The sequence below is a fragment of the Rhynchophorus ferrugineus genome, unplaced genomic scaffold (assembly GCF_030347505.1).
Source record: "Rhynchophorus ferrugineus isolate W39M unplaced genomic scaffold, kcgeb_rfMv2 rfM7, whole genome shotgun sequence".
Taxonomy (NCBI): Eukaryota; Metazoa; Arthropoda; class Insecta; order Coleoptera; family Curculionidae; genus Rhynchophorus; species Rhynchophorus ferrugineus.
The window spans coordinates 33,873,594-33,896,116 of NW_027472586.1; the positions used below are offsets into that span (position 1 = coordinate 33,873,594).

At 30.7% G+C, this 22,523-nt stretch overlaps 1 protein-coding gene and 2 long non-coding RNA genes across 7 annotated transcripts; 2 read left to right on the forward strand and 1 right to left on the reverse strand.

The window, feature by feature from the left end:
- Positions 1-224: 224 nt before the first annotated feature.
- LOC143199846 (uncharacterized) lies at positions 225-6,849 on the reverse strand. Of its 3 annotated transcripts, none has more exons than XR_013006559.1 (5): positions 6,125-6,849; positions 4,842-4,990; positions 4,650-4,781; positions 4,325-4,466; positions 225-390 (listed from the first exon to the last, which is right to left on the reverse strand). It is a non-coding gene; the product is annotated as an uncharacterized LOC143199846 (long non-coding RNA). The 3 variants fall into 3 exon arrangements; XR_013006561.1 differs by lacking the exon at positions 6,125-6,849 and adding an exon at positions 5,725-5,739 and having other exon boundaries at positions 4,842-4,903; XR_013006560.1 differs by lacking the exon at positions 6,125-6,849 and adding an exon at positions 5,520-5,546 and having other exon boundaries at positions 4,842-4,903.
- A 140-nt stretch (positions 6,850-6,989) lies between these two features.
- LOC143199837 (uncharacterized) lies at positions 6,990-11,390 on the forward strand. 3 transcript variants are annotated; one of them, XM_076409961.1, is made up of 12 exons: positions 6,990-7,088; positions 7,146-7,528; positions 7,590-7,951; positions 8,007-8,108; positions 8,165-8,491; positions 8,559-9,114; positions 9,171-9,311; positions 9,372-9,843; positions 10,008-10,091; positions 10,145-10,327; positions 10,380-10,585; positions 10,733-11,390. In XM_076409961.1, the coding sequence occupies exons 2-10, from the start codon at positions 7,515-7,517 to the stop codon at positions 10,277-10,279; spliced, it is 2,193 nt and encodes a 730-aa protein (XP_076266076.1). In that variant the 5' UTR covers positions 6,990-7,088; positions 7,146-7,514; the 3' UTR covers positions 10,280-10,327; positions 10,380-10,585; positions 10,733-11,390. The 3 variants fall into 3 exon arrangements, with proteins under 3 accessions (XP_076266076.1, XP_076266077.1, XP_076266078.1); XM_076409963.1 differs by lacking the exon at positions 6,990-7,088 and having other exon boundaries at positions 7,157-7,431; positions 7,494-7,528; XM_076409962.1 differs by lacking the exon at positions 6,990-7,088 and having other exon boundaries at positions 7,102-7,528.
- A 1,589-nt stretch (positions 11,391-12,979) lies between these two features.
- LOC143199848 (uncharacterized) lies at positions 12,980-20,602 on the forward strand. The gene is made up of 3 exons (XR_013006563.1): positions 12,980-13,118; positions 15,051-15,153; positions 20,462-20,602. It is a non-coding gene; the product is annotated as an uncharacterized LOC143199848 (long non-coding RNA).
- The last annotated feature ends 1,921 nt before the right edge of the window (positions 20,603-22,523 follow it).

Consider the following 22,523-nt stretch of genomic DNA (forward strand, 5'->3'; position numbering starts at 1 on the left):
ACTTGGTCCAACAACCATTATCCGCAAACACTGGCCACCAGCTTAATCATAATGATACACCCTTCCGAAAGAGACATGATTTATCATAGAGATGCTGTGTGTATGTAGTATTGCTAAGATGAACCAAGAACATTATAAAATATCCATTCCATTGCCCTCCTCAACCTCAATCAGCACGTTTTCCTCCTTTCAAGGTTTCCTTTTGTTCTTAATTAAAAGACCAACAAATACAACATTTTATTATACAAAAAATACATTATAGCATTAAAATACACATATTCTTCTTGTGGCTTCTCTTCTGTTCTTCATGTTGGTCTATTGGCCTATAGTCTAACTAATGGCAATTGATAGGTAGACTGTAGTAGGCGGATATTGGCTTAGGATAAGCACCTGCAAACAAAAGAAAAAATCATGTAGCGCATATTATTCACATTATATATCTATTTAGTTATAAAAAAATCATTTATAATTAATTCACATTTCTTATAGTCTACAACAAATAACATCTGACCTTCGTGTACACTTCCATTATCAAACAGGACTATAAAACAATAAAGGAGTTTAAAGATTAAAAAAAGATTTTTTTCGGTTATGCATGTTTATGATAATCATCAGGAGTATTAAAATTCCTGAAATTAATTTCAAGGTTAAAAAAAAATCGAGGGTTAGACATACGACATAGATGCCCGTATAGATTGCACAACTTGCACAATAATGTTGTGAGAGTGGTCAAAAAATAATATATTTTTGCAGTTCTTATTAGATTGATAATGTTAAAACCTAAGGATGTAAACACGACCAAACCACAGCCAAATTTTAGGTAATACTTGGTAGTTAGTAGCATACCTACAGAAGCTCACACAAGGCTAAAAGAAACAAGTTACAGTACTGCTTCTCTGGCAAAAAAAGACAACTAAAGCTTAACTTACAAAGCATTTCAAGGAAAAAGAAAAAAGCTGGCAAAAAGTTTTGCGATACGCACTCTTGTAAAGCAAAAAGTCTTTCGACTATTTTGGAGAGCTGCAAATAATCACAAAACAATATTCAATGCATATACAAAAAAGCATTAGAAATTATTTATTTGTCTGCAGTCTATGTAGAAACCAAAAATTGTTCTTACAAACAAGACAGTAGACAGAAATACAAACATAAAGTATGCTTTCCTAATAGAGTTCATAAAGAAACTATTAATATGTGTATGCTTCTATAATACTGCATTATTTCCCTATTGAAGTAATAGTAGCTGTAGTAGATCCAAAACCTTGAAAATCAATCGTGTAGAAAAACAAGATTAATGTCATTAATGCTGTTTGAAAACCAATAAACGTATAAACGTTAAATTATTAAATTGGCAGGAACAAATACTCGTGATTTGATGAAACTTTGGCGAAGGTGACGGTATAAAAAACTAATATATATAAATATAATATATATATATATATATATATATATATATATATATATATATAAATGATAATTATATAAATATTAAATATTCTATAAATTTATATTTCGTATTGTGAAAATAGTTGGAATTAAAATAGTAATTTGGCACTTGTCATATTTAAATTGATGGAAATAAATTAAAATAATTTAATATAAATTTTTTTAGCTCTACATGTTTATAGCATATTATACCGTGTGTTTTCCCGTGTGTTGAATATGTGAATAAATCGAGCAATTTCCCGCCGGATCAACCAACTGCATACAGATTAGTAAATATGTTTCCTAATATTTTGAGATACAATGATATTTGTAAAATTATGCGTGAATCACTATTCCCAACAGTTTTGAACAATAACTAAAATAACGTGCAAGTGTCTAACATCCCCGACCTTAAGTAATATGCAATTGACTTGTAGCAGAAACAGAAATATGAAGTATTGATGTTATTGTGGTCAATAGATTCCCAGATGCAATCGCATTGCCAACAAAAACACAACTATAGTCGTATGTTAAAAACTGGACTGACTCACTATTCTCTAAAAAAAACGCAAGTTCAAACACTTGTAGTTTCCAATGCAACTTACAATTGCAATAACATCAAAAAGACATAGAAACAATTGCTAAAGGTATGCTTGAGTGTCGCTTTCCCAACTGACTTATATTGTTTACTTATGAAACGGAAAAAAAAGAAATATTGTGATAGGTTGTACAACTAAAAAAAATATTATACGTACAGTACTAAAACGCATGTCGGATACATTTAGCATTTTGTAAGAATACTCGAAAATCAGCAAACAAAGGATCATAATCGAGATATATTTTCTATTTATATTAAACTATCAACAGAAGCAAGTGTTAAATTCCATGATATTGACATTCATCCACATAAGATTATAATTTTCCACTTAGTATTAATATAGATCTATAAATCGAACAAAATTATTGCCGAAACCCATTAAACATATATACATCATATAGCAACTGTCATTTATGGTTTCAACTACTTAAAAGTGACTATTTCGAAATCCGTAGCAAAGAACGACAAGAGAACCAAAAAAGTCCAAAAACATCCGAAGAACCAAAAAAAGAACAGAATTGGTTTTTTTTCAGGAAAAGGTTCAAACGGAGAGAAAGTTCGAACCGAAAATGTGCCTTCTGTGTCACAGTGCGACTAGCGATAATGAAATTTCAAACGAATAGCAGTTGACGAATCAACTTTTTCCAGTCCATGCTTCACTTATACGCAATGGGAAGGATTAAAGGGGAGGCAAAATGGCTAGCACATGAATTAACTGAACGTGCTATTTTAGAAGAACAGTTTTCTGTGATGTATTGTGGATCTATACCGATAATCCCACGGACAAAATGTTATGGACGAGCCCATGAAAGTCCTTTACAATATATTAACGGCGAAGATATTTATGGCTATAGAATTATATGAGCAAGAATTGTATTACCGGCTGTTAAAACCAAATGAACAAATTGACCAACGCATCACTACAAAACATTTAAAAAAAATAGCGAATAAATGACAGAATAAATCAGCCTAGTGTAGCTCAAATTATATTTTCTGCTACGTCCAGTGTACTCACCAGACATAGCACCTTCTAGTTATCATTTGATTATATCAATAATTGAATCGGTGCCAAACAAACATCGTTCTTTCGATATACTATTTTGCCTTGCTTACTTGATAAATGGGAAAAATTATAGAAAATGTTAGATAAAAAAAAAAGATATTGTTTACATATTGTAATTTTTTTTCAATAGGCGCCTTTCTAGCAAAAAGCGAAAATCATCAGAGTTCATGCAAGCACCTTATATTTTCATCTTTATCTGCTATTACTATTGAGATTTTCCAATAATGTTTTCACTAAGCTACAATAATTTTGTTTCGTTTCCATATACATTTTTTTAGAAAATTTGACGAACTAATTTACACCTGGTAATGCTCTCAGACTTTAAGTAAATGTTCCTTTATAATAATAAACATATTCCAATCCATCCATGTGTAAGCTTAGAGTTATTCCAATATTACGAAAAAGATTATTCGCTATGGAAACCAACATCTAGATTTGAAAGACGAATTATTAGAATACCGCCTATTAAAATTAATCACAGTGGATGGGTTCTATGCAACAATGAGAAAGCTGAATTATTCACAGAACATTTAGCTAACATATTCCAACCCAATGATACAGAATCAACAATAGATATGAATCCTGTTTTGAAGGTGATGTATGCTGTATGATTCTCAATACTAAAAAGGCTCCTGGAATTGAGATATTTAACCTGGATTATTAAACGAGTTGCAACGAAAAGCAATAAATTATGTGGACGTATATATTCATTCCCAGTTTGAGACTGAATCATGTTCCAGAATGTATTAACGATGCTCGATGATATCAATTTCAAAATAGAATGAGTTGCAAAATAATGCACAAGTATTCTTAGAAATATATTGAAAATAAATTGTTTTCAAAAAGTTTTTATTAAAGTGAAAGAATTGGAAAAGAATAATAACTGATTTACGAATTGCATAAAAACATATATATTCTAGAAACATGATCACTTGCTTAAAAAGAATGCAAAAAAAATTAATTTCTTTGGAGACGAGAACATCAACAGAATAGTACATGAGCAACGAAATCAGACTGGGATCTCTTAGATGCTAAACTGATCACAGATTTAACACAGTTTCACACAGATTTAAAATGCAAACATTTTAGAATACAGTAATAATTTTGAGTATTATAGAAACTTAACAGCAAACCTTGAATAAATAAAATAAAAATACACATTCCTTTTCTTTAAAAAATATAACATATTGAATTGATTATTACATAACTCGTTTTTGTTACTATTAAATAACTCTTACCTTTTACATTGCGAATAAGACGCCACTTGAGAGGTGTTGTTGATGCAAATAGTTTTGAGTAACATCAATATGAGGGGCTTCGTTGACTGGACTCATTCTCTTCTAAGTAAGCCACGTTGAAGACCAAGGTCCTGATCCCTGACTAAATAAAAATTTTATGTAATATTAAAAAAACATACAAGCAATTAAAATTAGGGCGTAAGCTTCGTCTCATCTATGAACCAACTTGAAACGAAACCATATAGCGGAAATGAAACCACAACGTTCAACAGGTAGTTAAGACAGACAAGAAATTATATATTTTCAATAAATGACCTATACATACCTCTAACACTTCATCACATCGACATACAAAAAAGTAACCATACGCACACTACTAAGACCCTGTTGTATCAACTTGTTATTGATTATGCTGAGGTTACAATTCTTCTTTATTTTAATTAGAGTGGGGAATTATCTCAAACGAAAACAAAGGAAAATGTGAAACGAATTTTATAATGAAAATAGTAATTATTACCTGATAATATTTTAAAAGTCGCATCCAATCCAAACTTAAAACGGAAATATTCTCGTACTAACCTTGAGAGAGAAAAAGACAGATATATTTGATTGGATCAATGTGTGTACAGGTTTCTTCTTTATAACCGATTTAAAATTAGCCAGCAACTGGGAAACAATTCAAATTTTAGAATTACTCTGAATTCATAAGAAGGAAAATGGAATTTTTATATTTGGTAAGGCAATCATATAATTTAATAGAAAAAATTCGATACTTTGTTCTTAATATATTTATATTACTGCGCAACAGTCAAGAAGAATATCAGTAAACAACAGTGTTAATATTTCAGATCAAAAAATATCAGTAAACAAAAATATTGATATATGGGACCAAAAAACATCGATATGTTTTGGCATCCCTAGTACTAAAGATGTTTTTTTAATTAACTTTCAAAAGTATCGATATCATTAGTCAAAACTAAAGGAGAGAAATTATGTACGAAGTGACATTCAAATGGCATGGTTACACATTGAAGGAGTTAGAAAATCGAAAGAGAATGCAAAATAAAGGATTGTCAAGATTTTGCCATGTAATATTCATAAATAATTTTGAAAAATCGAGTTCCTAAATGCTGCTGTATATACAATATTTGAAATTATAGAACAGACAAAATCGTGTATTACGCATAATACTTACAAGGTTACGGATAGGTAGCAGCCTAAAAATATTTTGCGTGACTTAAAGGGTTTAGAACGGCGTATTTTGGGTCAACTTTATGAATTTTTTTAGCCAATTAAGAATACATTTAGTTTATTCATATTTTGAGAACATATTGTACACGTACTTAAAAATTTGTAAACAAATTTTCAAACGTTTTTTTTAATCACACTATCAATCCTACCTGGATAAAGACTCACAAGGTGCGGCAGCAGATATATATATATATATATATATATATATATATATATATATATCTATATATATATATATATATATATATATATATATATATATATATATATATATATATATATATATATATATCTGCTGCCACACCTTGTGAGTCTTTATCCAGGTAGGCGATTTGTATACATTCTGGAGGTCATAATTTTTATTCCAAACAAATTTTTCAAAAAAGTTATTTGTTTTTAAAGTGTCTCTTCTATGTGAACTAAGATTAAAACAAAAAAATGAAAATTAAATCAAATATATATATAACAAACAGCAACGCAAGAGTTCAATTTAGTAAATCATTTCTTCAGCTCTTTTGTGGCCTTGCACAGTGGCTCTATGCCGATAACTATTAGAATTTGGTGCTTCTGTATTTATAAATGTTTTCCGAACTTTGGATTAATCTTACTTAATTATTAATTACTTAATTAATCGAACTTAATCATTTGGTCCCTTCTGTTGGATAATAGAAATGCTATTGGAAAAGCCGTATTATTATCACCTTTAATGAAAAACATTAGTAATTCATATTTCATATTATTGGTCCCATTAATTCGATTAAATCAATAAAAATCATAGCGGTTGTATATATGTTTGATCTTGTTTCTCATTATGTCACTTATAAATCTTAGTGCAAAATCTTCATTATTCGAGGCCCTTATAATTATCACTTTAAAAAAGAAATTAAATAATTAGCAATGTACAAAACTTTAACTTGTTTTTAAATAAAAAGGCATGATTTCTTCCCACTTTGTTACACTCTTCCACTTTTAATAAATGTATTGATCACATTATAGAAATAGATGAGGGTAAAAGACCAATAAAGTATAACAATTACTGTTAGTTATCCTATGAAAAGACCATGAAATGTAGAAAATTGTCAATGTTTTGTTGAAAAGACCATAGGAAAAGTAAACTCATAGAGATGAACATACTATAGATGCCCAAAATATCGATATCTTTAGACGACTTTTTTGACCGATATATTGATTTTTGATAGCCTCATAGTTTTTCAAAATAAATTAAAGAAATTTTAAACCTAAAAAGCTAAACCTAAAGGTTCATTCAATATATCTCTTCTTTTTATAATATTAGGGATGTACCAAAATTCTTTTAGTCCAATGTATTTATATTTGTATTTTTTAAAAATATATGATATGTTCCCTAATGTTGCATTTTTTATATCGATGTTTTCTCTGATATCGAAATCCATTCAATGGAAATCTACCTGGTTCGGGAGATTCGGCTACGTTCAACTTAATACGTATATTAGCCGGAGAAAAATATATGGCGGCAGTCCAAAATGAAATAAAGGTGATGTTGCCAAATATACCGTTAAGCTACTTGCCTTAATGATGTTATTTATTTTAGAAAAATAATTTATTTAACAAGACAATCTGAATTTAATATATATTTTCTTTTGGAAGAAAAAACAATAATAGAGTAAATACTTCTTTTACTCTCTAAGACATAAAATTGTATATAAAAACATTAACATCGTTCTTGCGATTAGATTCGGCAGCACTGCAGGTTAATCCTCAAATAAGAAGCAGTATTGTGTTGCTTTTGTAAGATACTTTAAAAATCATCGTTATTCCTGTTTAATATTACATGAATTTGTTTAATTATTAAACTGTTTGCTACCCCTTTTTATAAAGTAATTTTTTTGGTTCTTTTTTATTTAAATAGGACACCTTTTAATAACATTTAGCATTTCAGCGTTTTAACAAAATTAGCAATATGGAGGGCCATAAGTAAATTTAATTGCAATTGTTACAAATAGGATAAATTAGTTAAATAATTTAAATTTTGCAGTGGAAGTAAATTAATATGTCAAGTTTGTAAAAAGACATATTCAGCAGCGAGAGAAAAAAACCGACATATGCGAAAATTTCATCCTGAGTTAGCTACTCAACCAAAGCCCATGAAAAAAAGAATCATCTGCCCTCTATGTCCTCAGCGTAATGATTTTGGTACTCATTCTGAACTGCGGCGGCATCTTTGTCATACCCATAATATAGATATTAAACAATCTAGTCTATATTTTAAAAATTTGGAAGAATTTGAAAGTTGGAAGTCACAGGACAATAAAGAAAAAAGTTATTTTTGCCTAAAGAATTCTTCAGAAAAGAATGGTAGAAGTTTAGTATATAGCTGTATAAGGAGTAACTGTCAAGGTAGTAATATCCATAAAAGTATCGTTGTGATTAATATCTTATAAATTAATTTTAGGCAGGGTTAGTAAGAGTAAAATAAGGCATAGAAGAGTCGTAGACAATAAATTAATTGATGGAGTCTGTCCATCTAGAATAGAAGTAAAAGTTAAAAATACTGGTAACAATTAAGAAATAGGTTTCTGTAAAATAATGATAATATTTCTTCCTTTTCAGGAGAAGTTTCTGTTCAGTTTATTGAAACACATGTTGGACATGATGATCAGCTAAGTTTCAAAAGACTTACTAAAGCTGAAGAAAACAAAGTTAGGGAGCAGCTAGTTGCAGGAGTTAGTATTGATGGAATTTTGGCTAATGCGAGGAGGATTGAAAATGGTCAGCTGCAACGAATAAATCTGCTAAAACGACAAGATGTAAGGAACATAATAAATAAATATAACATAGAGGCCCAACAATGTTCTAATGATTTGGATAGTGCAGCCTTAAAGGCTAATGAGTGGAATATGGAAAGAAGAAATTATGCCTTTTTATACAAAAATATAGGTACAAGTACAATAATGTATATAAATCCAATTGCATGTCTTAATTATTTTTTGAATGGCTATTTTAGGTCAAAAATATGATGGGTTGGAGGATGAAGATTTCGCAGTAGGTTATATGAATGACATGATGTGGAGTAGAATCAAAGAACATAATAGCGTTATTTGCATCGACGCCACTCATGGAACTGATAAAAGAAATTATGAATTAACTACTATTCTAATCAAGGATGAACATAACATTGGATTTCCTATCGCATTTTTGTTGAGTAACAGACTTGAACAAGTAGTGTTAGAAATTTTTTTTAGAGCCCTGCGGTTGAAGCTTGGTAATTCAATTAAAACAGATTTTTTGATGAGTGAAGATGATCCCAAATATTTTAATGCTTGGAGTAAAATTATGACCCATAATCCAAGAAGATTATTGTCTCCTTGGCATGTAATAAAGTGTTGGAATATTCATGGCAGGAGCAAACTCAAGAATGCTGAAAATCGACGGCACATGGAAATAGAAATGAGAAAAATATTACAAGAAACAAATATCACCAAATTTCATTTTTATAAAGATATGTACCTTCAGTATTTAGAAGACGCAGGGGAACATGAATTTTTGAATTATTTAAAAACGTCAGTTAGAGGGACCAAAATTTGCATAATAGCTAATTGTCATTTTCTTATTTTAGTTACTACTTTCAAAGTGAAGAGAGGATTCGAATGTGGGCTCACTGTCATAGAGTTGGTGCGAGTATAAGTACAAATTTGGCAATTGAAAGTTTCAATAAGTTATTGAACTACAATAAATTACAGCGGCAGTGTAATATTGGGTAAGCAAATTTTATATTCTTGCTTACTCTAAAACGTTATTTTTCAAAAATTATTTTAAGGGTTGAGAGACTTCTAGATTTACTAGAAGAAATTGTTAATGAGAGAATGTGGCAGGCAATTATTAATGTAGAAAGGCCGGACGCTAACAATTACCAATATCGGGCCACAATGCAGAGTCATAAAAAAGCAATAGACCTGGAAGGAAAGGTAGAAGCTCAAGGATCGGGAATGTTCAAAGTACCATCATCTACTGATAATAACGAATATTATATTGTGTCAACCATTGAAAAATGCAGTAAGGGTTGTACATTTGGGTATTGCAGTCAATGTGAAGTATGTTTGCATGTCTACAAATGTGATTGTCCAGAGAACAGTATCAAATATGTATTATGCATACATATACATGCCGTAGCCTTATTTAAAAAGAAGGCCGAGAATGTTGTAGATGCAATTATTGAAAATGATGGTGATGACACATTATGCTTTAGCGAAGATGAACATGATTCAATCCACATAAAAATGGAAAATGAGGTAATTATTATGTCTAACCCCAAATACATATATATATATATATATATATATATATATATATATATATATATATATATATATATATATATATATATATATATATATATATATATATATATATATATATATATATATATGTATATATGTATAATATTTTTTATAAGGATGATACAAGACTCAGTGTTGAAGCAAGTACAAGTAGCCAAAATGAATCAAAGAATAATATCTTACAAATGAACTTTGACAAGGTAATATAGAATTTATATATTTAAGCAATTTCAATTAATCGTCCAATTTATAGACATTGCAAGAGTGCAGGAAAAGATTGCATGCCGTTAATCCTGAAAAGGTAGCTATTTGGGAAAGTATTGTTCTTGCTACAGCTGTACGGTTTGTTGATAAAGAAGAGCGATCTGCCAATAGAACAAACAAGTAAAAAGCACACCTACTTTTCTAACAAGAAATAATAGAGAATATTTAAAAGGTATATATTTGGCAAGAAAAAAAACAATATTTTAACGTTATCGGGTTTTTAGGTACCCAATTAATTTCGTCCTGACAAAACGGTAGAACAAGTTGGATCTTACAGGCCTATTTCGCTGCTACCTGCGATATCAAAATTATTTGAAGAACCGCTGTTAAAAGGTGTTCAACCACTCGACAATCGACCAAAAGACTAACGGCTGTTATTGAAAAGGCATTCGAAGGAATATCCCCGGACGTCTCACAAGCTTTTGACCAGGTATGGCATTTCGGATTAATATACAAAATGAGAAAATTTTTACCGCGTAATTACTGTCGATTGCTGGAATAATATCATTTAGAAAGAACATGAACTTGAACATGGTCCCACATGAAGGGGCTTTCTCAACGCTTAAACCTATTTCAGCTGGAGTTCCACTTGGGACCACTCCTGTATTTGCTGTATACTGCTAATATTTCAACAACAAAACAAACAGTACATCAAACATTTCTGACGACACAGTTAGAATGGAAAAAGATCTCGGTCTAAGGCTGCAGAAAAATATAAGTAGCAGTCAACAAGATCTACAAATGAAGAGGGAATAAAGACTGAAATAACAACTTAATTATATCACTTGACGAATGCTCCATTGTTCAAGCAGAATCAGCTAAATACTTCATTAAATAACATCGTGTTGGACAAAAAGCAAAGCAGATTAGATTCAAGTCAAAGAACTGTACTAATTAATTCGAACATACTCTCAACTTCAATTAATGGCAGAGAGATTGGTTTACCAGTCAATCATGAAGCTAATTTGGTTCTATGAGGTGCAAATATGGGATTGCATCGAGTAATCCAACACACCCAAAATATTGTTTTACGATTAAATACAATACCGTGATTATCGATACATAACCAGCAAAGAGCTGCACGACGACCTCGAAATCAAATGGATATATTAAGTGATTCAAGATTTCGTTTTAAAACATGAAATAATGTTTCTAAACCACAGCAAGCTCGCAGCAATACAGTTACTGTACTAATCAGGGCTAAAGTAATTTGTATTAATAAAAACATAATAGTATAGTGGTCTTTTATTAGTGGGTAAGCCCTTTTTATATATATATATATATATATATATATATATATATATATATATATATAAATAGCTAAACATATATATATATATATATATATATATATATATATATATATATATATATATATATATATATATATATAGCTAAACAGCTAAACATATATATATATATATATATAGCTAAACAGACAATTAAAAAAGAGTTGCTACTGCTGTTGAGCTTTTTGCAATTTTTTTTTAATATCTATTGTCAATATCCACATCTGTTTTTGGACGTCTCTGTATATTTCGTCACAGGATAAGAGGAGAAAATAATACTCCGTATCACACACCAGTAGCGAAGCAACAGCAAGATAACATTTGGTTCAATTATTGCCGGTCATCCTGAAAAAAGAAAAAAATTCATATCACAATTGATAGTTAATTCCGTTAAACTACCATTTTTTGGTTCTGGCCCAGATATTGCCGGTAGCGCATTTTAAGGTAAATTTGTTAAAATATCAAACAATCTAACATATGTTTATTTTTAACGATACTCCAATTACCAATTTATAAAAATATGGAGGAACAAAGGTGAGTGAACATAAATACTTGAAGATAGTATGTAGTTAACAATATTTTTTACAGTGGAAACAAAGTTGTCTGTCAGATTTCCCAGGAAATGTATGTAACCCAGACATCAAGGAATAAACCTACGCAAATGGTTCATCCTGAAGTAGCTGACCAAAAATATCTGTTCTCACGCACTCAAGTCGCACATTTTTGCACTTATATTCGGTTCCGCAAACATCTTTTCGGTATATATGATACAAATGTTAAGGTATCAACTTTAAGTTTTTTAGATGCGTTTCGAGTTTGGTGAACAGTGAAGGAAATTATTCGTGTTTAAAAATACTCTTAATAATAATACTGTACTAGATATATGATGTACCGTTGCACTTGAAGTACTTGTAAAGGTAATTACAGCTTGTTTGCAAAAATCACCTAAAGAAGCATATAACTTAGGTGCAGTGAGTCAATGCACATTACATTTACCAAGAATTAAGGATAACCATCCAAAAATATGGTAAGAACTAACTAAACGAAAGAACTAAACTAATGGATTTTTTTTTCATACCACGGTCGAAAGTACGTACTTCCGTAAAACTATGTCCCTAATAATAGGGAGGAAAGTTCAACATTTACCCCCTGCGAGAAGTACACCCGCGCCCTCTATAACGGAGGGAGGAAATAATTTCTTATGCGTGTTTATCAGTGTTTATACTCGTAACTAGGGACTGTTTATTCTGTCGCTACAGTAAATTGTCTACCGCTGCCGTTAACGTTGCTACCTCTAACCTTAAAAATAATCATCAATGTTATTAATAACTTACTTTCGACCGGCTATGCAACAAATCGTACACTACACGGGCCAAAAGTTGAAATCTCGGTCTTGCTTGTCGTGATCCGATCATGACGAGCAGTGCCAGAAATTCAACTTTCGGCCCTTGTGGTGTAATATACTATCTTTAATTCTAATACTACTTTTTGTTCTGTAGAGAAATTTTTTATTCAGTTTCTCACATAAGCCGCGAAGATGACATAGAATTCAAGACAAAATCTTACAAAGACAAAAGAAACCACAAATAGAGATAACTTGATCGCCGGGGCTACAACTGATAGAATTCTACAAGATGCCTACGAGAAGTACACAATGCTCAGCTATTATAAGTGGTAAGAAATTCATGTTCAAATTCTGTAAATTAGCTCTTAGTTCGGTTTAAATCATGATCAATAATCAAAACATAGAAATATATAAAAAGAGATAAATTGAAAGCAACTTTATACTCCAAACAAGAAGCAGCTAGAAAAACAATATATTTTTTTGATAATTAAATATTTAGTTTTCATAACATTCAAGAAATAATAGGTCACAATAAATAAGTAGGTCCTCTAGATAAATAAATAGGTCCCCTAGTAAGAGATTGCTTTTTATTTGCTTATACTCTCTTATACTTCTTCTTGTTACAATAAAATTTGTTATATCAAATATATTACTTAAACATTTTGGAGTTATTTATCTTCTCTAGACAGTTATATAAACCAAAAGAAATACACATATTTTTTTATTATTTAATTATTACATCGTTACTAGTCATTTCCAACTAACCTACAATTTGTTCTTCTGATAATTTAAATCTAGGTATATAATTAGGAGGACCCATCGGCCCTATCTCAGTCCTTGGTGAAATAATGTTTATACATGTCACTGCTGTATTTTTTATTATATGCACCGCACTACACAAGATCAGATTGTTTGATTCTTTTGAGTCTGTGTCCTGCTCTGGTAGTATCCAAATGTTGCAATACTTCAAATTCTCATAAGAATGGAGTCTTTTTTCATACCTCCTTGAAATTCTCTTGATTTCTTGACTGGCTGTGGGTATCTGAAGGTCTCAATGTAGGTAGTCAGTCCTGTAGTATTTGCGTGGGTCCACAATACTTCTCAGAACTCTGTTCTGGAAAATTTGTATTTTGTTTATGTTAGTCTTTGTAGAACATCCCCATAATTGAACTCAGTGTGTCCACATAGGTTTCAGTACTTGCTTATATAATAGCAATTTATTATGTACTGATAATTGTGATTTTCTTCTTCATATATTTTTTTCTTCAATACATTTTCCTATATTTCAATTCCAGTTTTTTGCTTTTCTTTATTATATGTTCCAAAAGAAATAATAAATCACAAAGCTTCAAATTTAGTGTTATAAATTTATTTTACACTTTTAATTACATCTTACATTTACACTAATTTTTAAGGGTATATTCCCATATTTTCCTTAGACATCTATCTTTTCAAATCTGTGATATCAGAAATTTATAAGTATAAACATAGACAAATATGACTTTCATTCTTACGTTTACTATAATCTTCAAATGTTCTATTTTTATATTATTTGACATACATATCCCTTTATTCCATAGCAATCTATTACATTTTACGATTATAATTCATACCTTACACATGTATTTTTTGCTGCTAATTTTCTCAGCTAAGTTATAAACAGTCATATAAACTAATTGAAGAATAATGTAAACATAAGATGTATCTAAAAAAATACTACTTAATCGGCTTTTTAGGGTTAACCGGTTCTCGTTTAAAAAGGCACGTAGGAAATCGATCGATAGGTTTAAGACAAAAGACAGAAAATATTAAAAATATTTTTTGAAGTCGAAGAGTCGAACGTTTTCTTGAAATTTTTTTTCTTGTTATCGAAATAATTTTGCATAAAAATACATTTAATATGGAGGCCGAAATATGTTTTTTTGCATCGATCGGTCGATATTTTCATTCGTAGCCGACATCCCTATTTATTTGAGATTCGATAGACTAGCAAAACATGGAAGTGAATTGTAAACAAGGAAGGTATTATTCAGCTTTCTGTGTAGATTTTGAATATATTTAATTTCGAACTGCAAAGCCCATGGTATGTTGAATTTTTTCTTTGTGAACTGTCCACAAAACACCAACTCTCTTTAGTCTTTATATCATGGAAGGGGTTTTTATTTCATATTTTGCTTCGAAACGGACATGGCGCGTTAGATGTATAAAAGTTTATGTATTAAGTTAAGCCCTTGATATCAACCTATTTTGTGTTTTTCTAGAAATGGAGACATTTTATTTTGTTTTCGGAGATGTAAGATGTAACCTCAGGAGTAATTGTGTTATGGAAGCTCTGCAGTGATGCCCGCTTTAAGACGTTCAATGGTATGTTATTTTTTATACCAACTTTTACAATTAATTCAATTTTGGAATGTTTGTTTATCATTGGAATTAGGAATTTTTATACTAATAAATGATTTATATTGATATTATATCTAATTGATATAAATTTGGATTTCTTTGTAGTCTTTTTAAATATATGTTTTTTCAATTTTTATTAATATAGTTATCTAGATGTCGGACTATAAAATAGAATTTTTAATTGAAAATTGTTTTAGTTTGAAATTGAATTTTTTTTATTTCTTAGAATTCCATAAGAATATCTTAGTAGGTGTTCATTTATTAAACATTTTCCTAGACAACTGAAATATAACATTAAAATGAACATACAATGTTCATTGTATTCGTATGGAGTTTTTAATGTCTCATAATTAATGATTTTGTACACTTCGAAGATTAGTTTCTTCTAGATTGCTATTTATAAAAATTTCCTGCTGTATTGATATTTTTCACATACATTTTATAAATATTATCAAATTGTTTTCGTAACAGGTTTAACCTCTGAAATTTTTAATTATCTGCTGTAAGCAAGGGATTCTTAATCATATTATAGGAACTTCTTAGTTCATGTTCTCGACTGTTTGATAAAGATATCTTTTCAAATTTTTATTGTCAATGATAGTTGATATTTAATATGTTTAATGAATCTATGTTATCTTAACTGGAATGTTATTAATACAAGTTAAGATTTGTTAATTTCTGTTGTAAAATGTTGGGCTAAATTAATTTTTAATTTGCTAGTTTCTATTATTAAACCTTAATAATTATTATCTTATTAATAATAATATCCTTAAAAATAGTACTTCAGAACAAATGCTTATTACATTTATTGTTCATCTGTAATTCAAATAACTAATTATTGTAAAATATGATTAAATTATGATCGCTTATGTCTTTAAAAAACTCCATCATAATTAATAATACCTTTTCATAAATACAATACATAAACAAAATAGTAAAAACCAAAAGCTTTTAACTTTAAAAAATTGTGAAAATGAATGGAATAAAACAAAATTGATGTCAAATGTAGCATATTTCAATATCGAATCATAGCACTTGCATATATTTACCTATTATTGTATGTACGTGTCTAGTTTCTTCCCTTGAAATTTTATATTTTTGATTTAGGGCTGTTTGTGTACTTTGCATGCTTCGAACATCTACAATATCGATTGCAAGTGTTAGTGCCCATACATTCTTTACATATCAAATCTACATGCATGTCTGTTATGCATCATATTTTTTAAAATAACCACTATGAACAGTGAGTCTAATATTGATATATAAAAATGTAATATACTCTGTCAAACAATGTTAGATAACTATATAATATGCCAATGTATGCTGGGATTAATATGTGTTCTTTAACTGAATATTATTATATTTATATCCTTGTTATATTTCTATTTTTTCCTTTATTACCAAAAAAACACTGTTTTCGGTTTTTTTGAATTTTATTAAATGTTTACAATCATATCTAATAAATAAATAAGTAACAACCATTGAATTAGCAAATAATAATCAATCAGATGTAGATTATCGAAATCCGTATATATAGAACGAACCAATTATACACTATATTTTGTTTATTCCCCTATAACTTTCACTCACTAAATAACAGACAAGAAATGGTTACCAATTAATTGGGCGCGCAAAAATTTTCTACGAGCTGGCAACCTCGCATGGTCGAGCTAGTAAGGACCTGGGTTTTGGGGTTAATTACGGTCTGTTTTTAGTGGTGGCAACATATGTTCGTGAGATGAATTCATAGCAGCTGAAGGTAAATCTGTTACGTGCAGTATTATTTTGTTTATATTATGTATAATTCGTTATTGGTATACTGTATATTTGCTTTGCTCTAATTTATTGCATATTTTTTATACGTTTGTATTTTTTTGTTATTTTACCACAGTAATTTTTGTCGTCGGTTGATCAGTTGTAACCACCGTTATTTTACACTTTTTTTTTACAATCTTCGTGTCGATAAAATTCAAGCGCAGAACGGAAAAATGTTCTGTTATTTAATGTATGTCCTTTAAATATTGCAAATTCATTTTATGAGTATATTTTACCCATATTTAAGATTCAGTTCGTGCAAAAATAGACTTCCTCTCCTTTTACCAACTATGGGTTTATCTGGACTGGCCCTACTAGTTAACGTGGGCTCCGAACCACGGTCCTCGGCATTAAGCCTACCGACTGGCGAGTGACCAACTTAGAAATTTTTCCAGAAGACATCCAGTCTCACCCAGCCCGGTTACTGGCGTGACTGGGATCATTTTCCTTGTCGGATTTTACACTCTCGCCTAAGACAATCACAAATATTAAACAATCACAAACATAAATTTACGACTACGCCCCAGCAGGATTCGAACCCGCGTCTATCGCAACAACAAGAAATGGTTTTGGCGGGAAATCAAACTCGTGGATTCTGGGGTTAATTACGGTCTGTTTTTCTTGGCGATAAGACGTGTTCTTGCGTAGAATTCATAGCCCACACACAGTAATAAAGTGTTAGACCTACTGGATTTTTACATTTCAAAAGACGTCTCATCAGATCAAATACAAATAGAGAGTTTGTGCAATTATCATCTGATCATACTCCAGTATTGTAACGTAGGTTAACTAACGCAACAATTCTGGAAAAATGAAGAAACGTAATCTTACTAACAAATGTATTAACTGGAACACATTTATACCTATAATACTAGTACAAATCAGTTTCAACGTAAAACTCAAAAGTATAGACGATCTTGAACTGCAAACCCGAAATATAATTAAATAAATTCGGTCTGCTACAAAAGAATCTACCCCGACATCAAGATAGAAATAAGAATATTAATTAAATTACCCCTTTTAAATTAGAGAATTGATAAAAGAACGACTAAAAGCTGGAAGAGTTTGATACAGAACCAGAAATGCCTGAGACAACAATATTTATTAGAATTAGTAATCAGACAAATCAAAAGATTAAAGCATATAAACAGAGTTTATTCGAAAGATATGTAATTGAGTTAAGCCCCAAAGCAGATAAAAATTACTTGCTATGGAAAGCAACTCTTGAGATTTAAAAGATCAATTAGTAGAGTACCGCCTGTTGAAAATGATCGAAGTAAATTGGTTCGACGCAACGATGAAAAAGCTGAATTATTCCTAGAACATTTAGTTAACATGTTCCAACCGAATGATATGGAATCCTCAATGGATACAAAATGGATTTCTCCAGTGGAAGTTGCCATGGAAATTGACAACAACCCCAATATTAAAAAGGCTCTTGGAGTTGATATTTTACCTGGGTTATTGAAAGAGTTGCCACAAGGAATCATCATGTTGATATACATACTCAATGTCTGTATTTAAAAAAAAACGTCACAAACCGGCAGAACAAGTTAGACCTTACCGGCCTATTTCGCTGCTACCTGCGATATCAAAATCATTTGAGAAACTCCTGTTAAAAACGTATTAAACCATTTGTAGAAATTTCAGATTTCCATTTTGGGTTTCGAAGTTACCATTCGACAATCGACGAAAATAAATACTGCCCCGCAATATTCCTGGTTGTCTAATAAGTTTTTGATTGGGTATGGCATTTGGGATCAATCTACAAAATGAGCAAGTTGCTACTGACCGCTCCTGTATCTGCTCTATACTGCCAAAATTCCAACAACAAAAGAAACAGTACTTGGAACATTGGCCGACGACACAGTTTTTATGGCAAAATACATATCTCTGCCAAACAGCTGTAAAATAGTTGTAAGTTTGTTTATGTTAAATTTGCATTGTGTAGGTTAAATTGGAAACATATTAGACAAAAAACAAAGTACATTAAACCCAAATTTAAATCAAATGGTTATACGAAGTGGCACCAACGTTATTTTAATTTGGGAAATACATACAGATATATTAATCCCCTACTTACCTTGCTTGCGTTTTAATGCAAATACGACAAAACAGTAGTATGAATTTGGTTTTTTGTTGCAAATATAGGAAACTTGTGATACTTTGTCGTCATCGTATAGTATCACAATAATTATTGTCGTAGAAATGGATGCGGAAACATGTCCTGAGTATCTCTACGCTCGTTACTGCTTGGGTTTGTTACAAGGAATCTGTTTTGTCCTTAGTAACTATGCAATACAAAAGTCCCCTTTTCTGTCGTTCTCCCTGACATGAGTAGATGGTGCACGAGGTTTCTATGTTTAGTTAGTGGTAGCATGTGTGTTGACCTCTAATAAGTGGGCTTGTTCATGTCTTGCTTGTCAGGAACCGTCCTTCAGAACGTTCTCCAATTCCACATCTACAAAGTTTTCTTGGAAACTCTTGTTTCTTATCTATACTTCACCTGATTTTAACTTTTCGGTTTGAGTAATATATATTGTGTCAATTTTTCCCTGTAAATATATTTTTAAAGTGAAAAAAATGATCATAACACATGTATGAACCTAGTATATAAATATAGACATTTACATTTGATTTGCCGATTATTTTATTGAACTCTTCCTCTTCCCGACCAGCCCGTTTTAGTTCATGCAATCACGTAATAAACAGATATTAGACATTATTCAGCTTTACGTCTACTACCAGCAATTAAGCTAGAAAATTTCTCGTGGAATATGTTTCTTATTCGTCCATGTTACAGATATCGTTTCGATATAATGTATCGAACCGAATTTTTGTTCCGTAAATTAACACAGCATTCATTTTTTAACTTTTGAAATTTTTTCATGGTCGACAATATAGTTCACTTCATTTGTGACCAATATGACCCCAGGTTACAATAAAATAATAAGTTATATATTTAAGTTATTTAATAAACACTGTTTGAACTTGTAATCTCTATCTCTATATATTTTCAAATGATATTATCTAAAATTAATTAATTAAATCTTAAATGAGAACTTCATGATATAATTTCTTAACGAATAGCTCGGGTTCATGATTTAACTTGCATTGTTATAAAATGATTAATTGTATAAACAAAATGTTTAAAACAAAAAAAATCGGGAGCTGTATGCTGCACAATTCATCTTTCATTTCATTTCATTTTTTTATTATCCTTTAACTCATATAAGGACATGTATTTGTGAAAAACTAATGCATATATGAGACTTTTGGAATGCTATTTAGAAAACCAATAAAAATTGTTATGCCATACAATATTTTTGATGATTAGCTGTTTATCTTAAATGAAACCCCCTATTGCGACTGTACTGTTTTTAGCATAGAGGGCTTTGAATACTATATTTTCAATGCTACATAATCATATCGGTTACTATGTTTTTTTTGTTTACAGGCCTTTAAATATCAGCCAGGTGTCTTTTGAGAATAGTGTCAATATGATCTGCTGCTATGAAGAACTGGGAGGGATATGCTAATTGAAGAGATAGTCACATTATGATAAAAGCTCCTTATTCGAGATGTATTCGTGTCGTACATATGCCGCGATTACAGAATGTGCTGAAAATTTTAGCATTGTGAGCATGTATATTATCTATACTCACAATGATAAAGAATACTGAATCTATAATAATTAATGTCGTAAAAAGAGATTAATTATTTTTTCATGAAGTTAAAGGCTTTATATAACATTCTTAATGCTCTGTTTAAATTAAATATGAGTCGTTTTAGTCGATAATTTCTGTCTCTCTGTATAATGTAAACATAATGGGTTTGTCTTTACTAGATATAATCTATCAATAAGTTCCGCGAGTAAAGACATATTTAGCTGTGAATACATGAATCAAATTCATGCAATTCAAAAGACTCAAATAAGGAGATTTTAGTGGATCTATATTTTATTAACCTTTTTAATTTTGTAATGTATTTTTAATAAAACATTTAGTTGCTTGTCTTTTAATTACAACAAAAAATACTTTGAAGTGATGCAGGTATTGTTATGTGATATCATTTGTTTAGGATTGAGTTCATAATAACTACAATTTGAGCTGGTGGTAGATGTTGGTGCCAAATGAATCATTTTGTGCTACTAGTGTATTGTGGTAATGAAATTGTATTGTGATTCTTTTAGTTTTTCACGTTGTGTTGTGAAAGACTATCAATCTGAGGTGGTTCAATATTTTTTGGTTTTGATTTGAGAGTAGATGTAAAAAGCAGAGCTTACTAAGTTTTGTTGTTACAATTGGATAATTTGAAAGAGAATGCAGTTGAATTAATTCGTATTGCCGACTTTGGATGGTTTCTTCAGGCTGTGTTGTGGGGAATTTTCTATTGTATGTATCTGTTCCTTATTGGTTTTCGGGCTTGGCTTTGATGCAAATTTTGAAGACAATGATTTTGATCAAACTGTACCACCATATTTGGATGGTTCCTTCACGCTGTGTCGTGGGGAATTATCTATCTTGTGTGGTCTGATTTCTATTGATTCTTGATGCAAATTTTGAAGAAAATGATTTTGAATCAAACCGTATCACCACATCTGGATGGTTTCTTCATGCTGTGTCGTAGGGAATTATCTATCTTACGTGGTCTGATTTCTATCGATTCTTGATGCAAATTTTGAAGACAGTGATGTTGAACCAAACTGTATCACCACATTTGGATGGTTCCTTCACGCTGTGTGGTGGGGAATTATCTATCTTATGTGGTTTGATTTCTATCGATTCTTGTTGCAAATTTTGAAGACAATGATTTTGAATCAAACTGTATCACCACATTTGGATGGTTTCTTCACGCTGTGTCGTGGGGAATTATCTATCTTATGTGGTCTGATTTCTATCGATTCTTGATGCAAATTTTGACGACAGTGATGTTGAACCAAACTGTATCACCACATTTGGATGGTTTCTTCACGCTGTGTCGTGGGGAATTATCTATCTTATGTGGTCTGATTTCTATCGATTCTTGATGAAAATTTTGAAGACAGTGATGTTGAACCAAACTGTATCACCACATTTGGATGGTTCCTTCACGCTGTGTCGTGGGGAATTATCTATCTTATGTGGTCTGATTTCTATCGATTCTTGATGCAAATTTTGACGACAGTGATGTTGAACCAAACTGTATCACCACATTTGGATGGTTTCTTCACGCTGTGTCGTGGGGAATTATCTATCTTATGTGGTCTGATTTCTATCGGTTCTTGATGCAAATTTTGAAGACAGGGATGTTGAACCAAATTGTATCACCACATTTGGATGGTTTCTTCACGCTGTGTCGTGGGGAATTATCTATCTTATGTGGTCTGATTTCTATCGATTCTTGATGCAAATTTTGAAGACAGTGATGTTGAACCAAACTGTATCACCACATTTGGATGGTTTCTTCACGCTGTGTCGTGGGGAATTATCTATCTTATGTGGTTTGATTTCTATCGATTCTTGTTGCAAATTTTGAGG

Bases quoted from the DNA above. Each gene is read 5' to 3' on its own strand.
- LOC143199837 (XM_076409961.1), top strand. The intron at 8,109-8,164 runs GTAACAATTAAG...CTTCCTTTTCAG, and splicing joins AGTAAAAGTTAAAAATACTG to GAGAAGTTTCTGTTCAGTTT. The intron at 10,092-10,144 runs GTAATATAGAAT...TCCAATTTATAG, and splicing joins TACAAATGAACTTTGACAAG to ACATTGCAAGAGTGCAGGAA.